Source organism: Microtus ochrogaster, chromosome 19, assembly GCF_000317375.1.
Source record: "Microtus ochrogaster isolate Prairie Vole_2 chromosome 19, MicOch1.0, whole genome shotgun sequence".
Taxonomy (NCBI): domain Eukaryota; kingdom Metazoa; phylum Chordata; class Mammalia; order Rodentia; family Cricetidae; genus Microtus; species Microtus ochrogaster.
Genome location: NC_022021.1, coordinates 59,270,789 through 59,281,074, shown reverse-complemented (window position 1 = coordinate 59,281,074; position 10,286 = coordinate 59,270,789). Strand labels below are relative to the sequence as shown.

Below are 10,286 nucleotides of genomic sequence, written 5' to 3'. Positions count from 1 at the left end.
CAACGCAATTCTCAGAATTCCAGGTCAACTACAAGAAAGAGTTATGAGCCGATCTTTGCAATTGAACTAAATCTCACCCATGTCTAATTGAAGTGTGCAAGACCAAATCCTTTTTCCCTTCTGCACGGCCAGCCTGCCTCCTGAAGTGTCTAAGCCAGGGGCTTCTCAGAGGGAGCAGGGCGGACAGTGTGGTTCGCTTGAAGGAAACGTGAAGTCTGAAGCCAGCACGTAGGGTTTAGGAGCAATCCGTGATCTGGGCAATCTAGACAGTCTCGGCCTCAGTTTGTCCATCCATAAAACAGGACGAAGAGGCAGCCGCCTCTCTGGAAATACAGCTGAAAGTGTTCAGCCATCTTTAATAAAAGCTATGCCGTTGTGCGTCCTTACTATAGAGACATAAGCCAGGCATGATGTTTCAACCACCCCATCCTAAATCTGCTCTTTACAGTTTACCTCTTCCTTTACGTTCAAATCACTGTTACATCCACTTGCCTTCTACTCCTGGCATTATTACCTCAGAGAACAGTTGTGATCATGCCTACAGGCAACATGGAAAGACGGCACACAAGGGCTCTGCTTAACAGAGGTCGTTTGACAGTTCACGGGGCATTGGGGGGGGGGGTGCTAACAGGTTCCGTTAGGTAACCCTGTGGCTTTTCTCGCCTTTTGCTCTCCCTAGCAGGAAGTCGATGGCTTTGCTGTGACTGCACCCCTGTATAATGAAAATGCGACACTAGCTATCTGGCGCTGTGTTCTGACTTATGCTTCTTAACACCCACGCTTCTGCAGGTGAGGGGTGAGATTTAGCTCAGTTCCAATGCTGTGAACTTGGACAAAAGAACCTCTCTGGGCTTATGTCTTCAATTGTAGCTTAAATATAATTTCCGCCCCGCCTTCCTCACAGATATAGACAGGAAGATGCAAATGATCATGTAGAGAGAATTTTGGAAATAACTTAAGACATTCAACTTACGTATCATTAAATTATGCTGTATAATGGATAGTAATTATTTTTTCTGCTTTCTTGTCAAAGAAAAACAATAATGTAGGGATTCTCTTGCCATCTACCAACCATGACAGTTTTGGTTTTCTTTTTTTAAAAATAGAAGACAGATTTCATAAATTTTTTTAAAAAACAACTAAAAACTATGCAAGTTGTGTTAAGAGTTTCTGGAAAATATTAGGGCTCCCGAGCCTTGTCTATCTGTGTATATTTGCATCTACTTTGTCCTGTATGGACTTGCTTTTTAAGTGTGGACAGAATCCTGAGTCTGATCAAGATAATGTCCACTAAAATACCTGGCATTGCATTGTCATCTCTTCCTGGAAAGAATGACAAAATACAGTCTTTGACTTTTAAAATACATTATTAAGGCCTTGGATAAACGTGTGGTCATTTTCAATTAAGATTAAGTCAAAGAGAATTTGAATAAAAAATGGGTTGCCAATATTCTCCCTTAGTAACATAATTAAATCTCAAAAAAAATGTAAGTAAAACGTAACCAACTATGGTCACATTTAAAGAACGGCAAGACAAGGGCTGTGCTTGTTGGGAAACGTATGGGTTCTTTGGATGGTGTTCAGGCTGCAGCTAAGCCGCACCGGAGAGCCCCCAGGATCTGTGCGGGGCTCCGCGTCTCCACCAGGAATCTAATGCACAAATGAAAGGTGAGAGGAATTAAGCCTGGTGAGCACCATCACATGCCAGGGGAAACAGAAGTATTGCTCTAAGGCAGTGGTTCTCAACCTTCCCAGTGCTGTGACCCTGCAATACAGTTCCTCATGTTGTGGTGACCTCCCCCCATACAGCATACAATTATTTCACTGATACTTGAGAACTGTAATTTTCTACTGTTAGGAGTCCTAATGTAAATATCTGATATGTGACCTCAAGAGGATCATGATCCACAGGTTGAGAACCACTGATTTAGAGCAAGGACCATCTTTAAAATGTCTACATCACACAGGGGTTTTACCGGCCCCCGGCGTATTTTCTGTTCTTTCACCATTTATACCAAAAGCACTCATCCAGAAATGAGTTCTTCACGGCACACTGGCAGCATAGACCGGAAACTCCCCAAACTGATAGTTACTCTGAAAACTTGGGTGTGAAAGCTCTACCCTCTGGAGCATATGAGGTGAGAAGCTTGTAAGGAAAAAGGAAAGTAAGAAAGAGAGAAAAACCCCACCCTCTTCAGCATCTTCAGCATCTTCTTCATCGGTCGCAGAGCCAAGTGATTCCTCTGTGCTCCTTAACGCCGAAACACCTAATTATGAGGCTTTCTCCATTTGCTCTGTTTGTCCTGACTGCTGGGGTCTATCTGTGCTCAGAGTGTAAGTATCTCCTGCTCCTGCCACATGTGAATATGATATCATATGAATATGATATGACTCTAGTGATTAAGCTGTTAACACTGTAAACTGTAATTTTCCTCTCACCTGCTAGCCAGGCAAAGTTTAGCAACTATTGGGTAGCACTGTTGTTGTACTGGTCTTGAAAAAGAGTATCGTGACAACAGTGCCTGCTGTCTGAAGGATTAGATGCCACCGCTGGGCCACGTGAAATCTCTTGGCTCACTTTTACAGGTGTCTGCACTGAAATTATTGGAGGGAGAGAAGTACCACCACATTCCAGGCCGTTTATGGCTTCCATCCAGTACCGCGGCCGTCACATCTGTGGAGGAGTCCTGATTCATCCGCAGTGGGTGCTGACAGCAGCCCACTGCTACTCTTGGTGAGTTCCCCATGCTTTTCCGTGTGTGTGTGGCTCTCGGTGACTAGGAAGAACCACACATGTTAGACAAAGCTTACTCCAGGAATTAAGAGCAGTAAGATGAACGACGGCGATAAAGGAGAACGATTAAAACGATCTACTCTGGTGATTTAGAATGTATGTACTGCTTATCTCTGGAATGTTGCATGAAGTGTTCAACAGCAGTTGACCACAAGCAACTGAAAGTGCTGAAAGGAAGCCTGTGTCCAAGGGGAGGTTACCGTATCCTGTTTCATGGGGTTTTGAGAATTGGTGTTTTTATTTAGATATTTCAGAATATTTGACATTTTTTGGTAAGCACAGATATATTGCAGACAACACTGTGAGTATTGGCAAAGGATTTGCAGATTCTCTAGTTCTTCAGCCTTATGCTTTACCCTAGACATCTGAGGACCACACTTTGGAAATCACAACAATAAGAGACAGCAACTTCCCTTGGGGGGGAAACAATTATAGAGGGTTTCTAAAAAGTGTTCCGGAGCAGGTCAGCGGGGATGGGAATATTTAAAGGGAAGCTTCTCTGACCATGGAGGACAGCATCCCGCCCCCAGGTCCCTTCAGTTTAAGATGAAGTATAAAATCTGTCTTGGGATGTTATGAAGACAGTCGGTAGAGAGCTGTGGTGCTCGCTTGAGTTTTCTGATTTCATTTCTTCTGTTTGCGTATTTGTTTCTTTAAGCTTCTTGCCTGGATCCATGGTCACCTTCTCTTTTCCTTAAAACATGATAGCCCTTCACTTAAGAATATGTCTTAGGGACTGGAGAAATGGCTCAGTGCTTACGAACACCTGCTGCTCTTAGGGAAAACCAGGGTTTGCTTCCCAGCACCCACGTGGTGGCTCACAACCATCCGTTAACTCTAGTTCCAGGGGTCCAATGTCTTCTTCTGACCTCTGCAGCCATCAAGCTTGCATGTGGCACACAGACATACATACAAGCAAAACACTCAAACATAAAATAAAATGAAGAAATCTAATAACAAAAAGTTAGCTGGGCATGGTGGCACACACCTTTAATTCCAGCATTCAGGAGGCAGAGGCAGGTGATCATATCTACCTGAGTTCATGGCCAGTCTGGTCTACCTGCTGGTTGCTACCTTCACAGCAACCAGGGATAGATAGACACTGTCTCCAAAAAAACCCCTCTATCTTAGCTTCCAAAAATTGCTATCTAGACAATCAGCACCGTCTAGACAGGACTGTCTTGACTCCCTGCTTTGAGGATGTTGTCTAGTTGCTGCCTTTTGATGGAACCCTGCTGAAAGCTCCAGGGCCTGAAAATAGCGGAAAGACATGGTTTCTAAAGAGCAAGTTGCTGGGTTCCAGTTTCGTTTCCTTACTCACTCATGCACCCCTCCCTTCTTTTCTGCTTCCCACATCACTAGAAAATCTCACTCAAGGCGAGGTTTGGACCTCTCCAGATAGGCTTCTGGTTCTCACTCACAGCTCGCCAGACAAGGAGCTGAAGGTAGACTGTTCAGCAGACACTGGTGGGAAGGGGAAAAAAAGAGGGTTTGGATTGGGGGCTAAGCATGAGACCTGGTGCGTGGCATGTGAAGTCACAGCAGGAAGATAGATGAAGGTAGATGGTACTAAGTTAAATCTGAAAATTTGTGTAATGGGTTTAACTCAAGAAAAGTTGGGGGGGGAGGAGATTGTTTAAAATAACAATAGCAATAACAATAATAAATAATAGAAGGGAAGGGAGAGATGAAGAGAGGAAGGAGGTGAAGTTGAGGGAGAACTGAAGAGATGTCTTGGAGTTTAAAAGAAATCTTGCTAAATATCATCTTAAATAGCTGGCATATAAATGACTCTGAAGTATGTGGATCGAATTTCCACAGGGGACATTTGGGTGTAAAAATGTAGGCAGATCAGTGCTTGGAAAACTATTAAGCCTTATGAAATTCAAAATATTGATGAAACAGCTCAATGGTGGCTTCCCACAAATGTGCTCACGAGGCTCCTGGGGGAACAGTTGACCAAGCCAGCCCTTGCTTTTGGCACAGTGACAGGGAGAGGCAAATCTGGGAGGAAGGCTCCCTCTCGGCACCCATCTACTCCAGCCTCCCTTCGTGCCTTGGCAGTATCCCATCAAACCTAGGAGGAAACGGATACCGGGTATGGTGGCACTCTGAAGGCCAGGGCAGGAGGACTGCTGGCTTGAGGCTGGCTTGGAGCACCCAGGAAGAGCCTGTCTACAAAGAAAGAAAGAAAAGTGAAGGAAATACATTTTAAAAAAAATACTCTTGAATTGTCTACTTTTCAATGTTTTAAATCATCAGGAGAAAACTTTGGGCTCTTTTTACTAACCCTCTTCACTCCCTGGACCCTTCTTTCTCCCTCTCACGTGTCTAAACAAGCTATCAAGTGGAATCCTCCACGGCCTCTTTCACAGCCGTGCACCACCAAGCTCCAGAGGCAAACCAATGGAACTGGTTTTAGTTTTGTTTGTGCGGTGCTGGAGAATTGAACCTGAGGGCTCATGCCTGCTAGGCTAGTGCTCTACCACCACTGAGCTACATCCCCAGCCCACACCAGGGGTTCTAATCCTGCCTGGATGTGCATCCCAGAGCCTCCACCTAATACATTCTTAATTTACCTGAACCCCAGCTTCCTCATCTATAAAATGAGGATCGTCTTCTCACCCCCCTCACTGGGCTGCTGTTCCAGTGAAGGAAACAGAGGAAGACATAGCTTATGCTTTAACACATGTTGCTGAGGATTGCTATATTGTCTTGCAGCCTTCCATGGTAATAACCAAGCAATAAACATGACGGTCCACTTGTGTGGATGGCATAGGACTGGGAATATTTATGCTTTCTGACAGCCAGCGGCTTTTCTCTATCTGAGCCAAGAGAGACTCCAAGAAATAGGAACCCTGCCTTTGATGCCAGACCTCAGGAGTTGATTGAAACAGGCTCTGCTTAGCATCAAGACAGGCTGGCCTAAGAAGCAAGCTGAAGCAAGCTGAAGCAAGCCTGATACAAGGCAAAAGAAGAGTCCAGGGAAGAGCACCAGACTTGGGACACAAGCCCTGAGCTTGGCTCCTGCATCCTCCATGTGTGATATGGTCACTTTGAACCAGTTAGAGGATCGATGAGGGCTGTGAGGGCCCAGTGGCTTTAAAACTGAGGAGGGCACTGTGGGACTCCACTGAGGCAGTCTTGGCAGCCATCTGTGAAAGAGAAGAAATGTATGACAAACAATACCAGGGTTCTACTCTGAAGTTCCATGACAGGGCAGCCAGGGTGGGACTCAGGAAACTGCATACAAGTACCTCCAGGTGCTAAAGGCCACTCTTGGGAAACCCCTGTGATGTGCAAATGCATGACCCTGGTACTAGTCTTCTCTTATGGGAATTCACATCTAGACACTGATAAAGACATGGAGTCCAGAGAGATGGCTCAATAAGTAAAAGACCCTTATTAAGCCTAGCCACCTGAAGGATCCCTGGGACCCACGTGGCGGAAGGAGAGAGCTAAGTCCTGAAAGACCTCTATGCGCACACTATAGTACATACACACATTGTGTGTGTGTGTGTGTGTGTGTGTGTGTGTGTCTGATTTTTTTTTAAGAAAAAAGATTTTAAAGAGGTAGAATCCTAGAACTCAGGTCATTTCATTTACTCCATGGGCAGAAGACTTGACCATGATGGGACCGATCACAGCTGAAAATCCAAAGAGTGTATTGATCTGCATGGGGCTTATTAGCCTGTCGCAGTGGAGACCAAAGTAGCTCTAACATTTCAAACTCAGCAGCTAGTGGAGGAACTGGGTGCTGTCTCCTTCACCAGCATCTACCTTCCCCAGAGGTGTTGGTACCTCACAGCTGGCCTTGGGAGTGCTGCTTGCAGACACACCCACTCTCCTGTCCCCGTGGAGGTCCTGGGGATTTTGTATCTTCCTCTCCCTCCAGAGCTTTGGGTTTAGTGGGAAAGTTGGATTTGAGTTTGAATCCATCCAAGGAAATCTAATCCATGTCCTCTGAGAAATTCCATCCCCATTCTGATTTCGCAATAGGCAAACTTTTCAGCAAAAAGAGCTGGAACTCCCAAAATAAGCTCTTTTGGTAGAAAATTAGAAGTGGTAATTCCAGGCAGCCATAGGTCTGCCACATGGGAACCCTCCCCCACTGCAGTCCCGTGCGCATTCTCTGAACCTAGGTCTGCCGCCTGCGACCCCTCCCCACTGCCATGCGCATTCTCTGGACCTACACAGCCACTCCTTTCATGCCCTTTAGATTCCTGTGCCCTTCTTGATTTTCAAGAACACAAATCTGTGTGTATATGTGTATGTGTTTCTGCTGTATCCTGCCTTGATTCCTTTTTTCAAGTTGAAAAAAAATGGAGTTTTATCACAAATAAATACAAATTTTTGTTTGGTTTTTAAGACAAGGCTTTTCTATGTAACGCAGTTGGATTATATAGAAATGTGTAAATAATTCTGCCTCTGCCCCCACTGCATGATGGACATTTCACTGACATATATTTCTTTCTCTTCTTTTTTTTTTCTTTGTTCTTTTTTCCTTGTTTTTGTTTGTTTGGTTGATTGGGTTTTTTTTTAATGTGTGTGTGTGAGTGTGCGCGTGCATGCATGTATGTCTGTGTGTGTGTGCACAAAAGCTTGAATACAGGACCTTGTGCAAGGTGGGTAAGGGCTCTACCACCAAGCTACACCTCTAGGGCATTTTTAGCACATCCTTGTTCTAAAAAAATTATTTGAAATGGCTTTCATAAATACACTACAACAGGAAATATCTGTAATACACAAATGGTTGCAACATGCAGCCAAAATACCCCAAACAAAATCGTTTCTATTTTCATCATGGGCTATGAATGTACTCACATGTATTTGCTTGATCTGTAATAGGCCCAGGCTTCCTAGAATGAATCTCATGAAGAGATGAGCCAGCAGGCACCCAAGGCGTTACCTTATTTATCTAAACACGCTGATGGAAGGATGCTGCAGCTCTAGGAATGGGACACACTGACAGAGAAGCCAGAGATGTGTGATGAGATCCCGTGGGGCCTCCGTCACTTCACCTGGCCCTACGCGAGTCTCCTTGGACTCTGTCCTTGGTCTTTCATGCGTGTGACCTCCACCATCTCCCGCTACGACTGTTGGGTTTGCACATCGTTGTGTTACCTCCAATTTCTTTGCTCTTTTAGGTTTCCTAGAGGCCACTCTCCCGCAGTGGTCTTAGGAGCACATTCTCTTTCAAAGAATGAGCCCACGAAACAAACATTGGAGATTAAAAAAGTCATCCCATTCTCAAGATCCCTGTCAGGTTTCACATCACATGACATCATGCTAATAAAGGTAGGTAAATTTGCCTCCCTCCATCACTTCAATAGTCTCATACAAGATCACTCCGTTAATCAACTACATGAAAGCATTTGGGCAGCACCCTCCCTGTGTTTGAGGTAACTGAAATGTTCTATGAAGGCTCATCTTACCCCATATACTCCCGTGAAAGGAAAACAAAAACCACAAATGCATTAGAGACATGTTTATGCCAGGGAAACCAATGGTACTGCTCCCCATGCAGAAGAGCAACATGTCAGCAGCTCCAAGGATCCCCAGGAAATGCTTTTCCCCCAAATGCTTTTCACATTAGTGACTGAAAACTACAACAGTTGTTTATGTAACAGAGCCAATTAAGGGACTTTAGGGAATCAGAAATGAATTAAAACTTAGTCTAGACCATACTTTGTCCAGCCCAAATGTGGTCTAGACCATACTCAGGGGCCCTATCCAGCAGGAAGCAGCCCAGCCCACAAAGTCATGACCTATACATGCCATTCCACAGAAAACCCTCCAAGGCAGGGCAAAGGCCAGTTTGCTCAAGACTGGGTGGAACTCCTACTCTGTATACGCTTCCATCCCCAAACATCAGTGAGCTCCTTGGAGAACGGAAATCACATTCAGAGAAAAACAACAGCCAAAAATGCAGCTGCAGATCATCATCACCAAAGTAGATTCGAGGGGAAGAGATGCCTTCATGAGGCAGAGGGACCACACATCCAATGCATGGTCAAATGGGATCTAGCTGCAGAAACCCCTGGGGAAGAATAATTTACCCAGTTTTCTATCTTTCAGCTTCACACTGCTGCAGAACTCAACAAGCATGTCCAACTGCTTCAACTGAGATCCAAAAACTATATTAGAGATGGAACCAAATGCCAGGTTACTGGCTGGGGAGCCACCAACCCAGATCTGTTAAAAAACTCTGATACCCTTCAAGAAGTCACTGTTACCATCATAAGCAGAAAACGCTGCAACAGCCAAAGCTATTACAACCGCAAACCTGTTATAACCAGGGACATGATATGTGCAGGAAATGCCAAAGGCCAAAAGGATTCCTGCCAGGTAAGCATGTGTTGTGGAATGTTATTCTAAGGTATGTTACATTTGTTTATGCTGTGGAACATTTGCTACATTCTTTTATGTTGCATTTGTTTAATTCTGTGAAGCTGTGTTACTGGGCCTGTCTAAAATACCCGATTGGTCTAATAAGGAGCTGAACAGCCAGTAGTGAGGCAGGAGAAAGGATAGACCGGGCTGGTAGACAGAGGGAATATAAATAGGAGGAGAAATCTGGAAAGAGGGGTTGAGGAGGGAGAAAAAGAGGGAGACGGCCACCCAGCAATTCATGGCTATTTATAGACAGAGATGCAAACACAGGGAGAAGCAGGGATAGACAGACAGACAAACAGACACAGAAAGCCTATTCTGAATAAGAGGCTGTGTTGGGGGCGCTGAGTCACAGAGAAACCAAAGACTGTTAATAACACTAAAGAAAACAGTGAGTTTAGGAAACCTCACCAGCTTCTCACTAAATGTCTGCCAATTTTCCTTTTCCAGGGAGATTCAGGCGGCCCCTTGGTCTGCAAAGGTGTCTTCCATGCCATCGTCTCTGGGGGCTATAAATGTGGCATTGCCAACAAACCTGGAATCTACACCCTGTTGACTAAGAAATACCAGAGTTGGATCAAAAGCCAGCTTGCCCCATCCAGTGCGAACTGAGATGGTAAAGTGTTTTTTAGATCTGCCAGTCACGTGCTTCTTGTTGTGAAATGAGCTCACAGATCAATTTCATCTGCAGATGCAGCTGACTGCAGGAAGCCTGTGCTACAGCTGGGGCATATTTCTGTGTCTTAAGGACTCATTTTGTTTACTGCTGTCTAGGCAGCAGTAAATAAATGCCTGAATTTGAGAGAAAATTAAAAACAAAAACAACAAACTCATTTTGTTAAGGAACCATGCTCTTTTTCATGTGTGTTAGTGATTGATTTCTACCACGCTGGTTTCATTCTGAATAAAATAAAAAGTCTGTCTTTGTCTTTATGAATATCAAATAATATCCATCCTGCTTCCATCCACACTCCTCAAAGGGCATCTACAGAACACAAAAATGGTATCTCCTCCAATTACGCTTGTGTTGGGATTTCTGCCAAATTATCCCATGCTATTCGGGTGTTTTTAATTATCATAAAAATTTTAATGTGCTTTT

The 10,286-nt window shown here is 44.5% G+C and overlaps 1 protein-coding gene across 1 annotated transcript; it reads left to right on the top strand.

Moving 5' to 3' along the window:
* Positions 1-2,273: 2,273 nt before the first annotated feature.
* Positions 2,274-9,936, top strand: Gzmk (granzyme K). Its single transcript, XM_005356812.1, has 5 exons — positions 2,274-2,334; positions 2,587-2,734; positions 7,942-8,092; positions 8,873-9,142; positions 9,638-9,936. The coding sequence occupies exons 1-5, from the start codon at positions 2,274-2,276 to the stop codon at positions 9,797-9,799; spliced, it is 792 nt and encodes a 263-aa protein (XP_005356869.1). The 3' UTR covers positions 9,800-9,936.
* Positions 9,937-10,286: the final 350 nt, after the last annotated feature.

Excerpts from the sequence above, each read along its gene's own strand:
- Gzmk (XM_005356812.1), top strand. The coding sequence starts at position 2,274 with ATGAGGCTTTCTCCATTTGCTCTGTTTGTCCTGACTGCTGGGGTCTAT. Across the intron at positions 2,335-2,586 it reads GGTCTATCTGTGCTCAGAGT|GTGTCTGCACTGAAATTATT; the intron begins GTAAGTATCTCC and ends TCACTTTTACAG. Across the intron at positions 8,093-8,872 it reads ATGACATCATGCTAATAAAG|CTTCACACTGCTGCAGAACT; the intron begins GTAGGTAAATTT and ends TCTATCTTTCAG.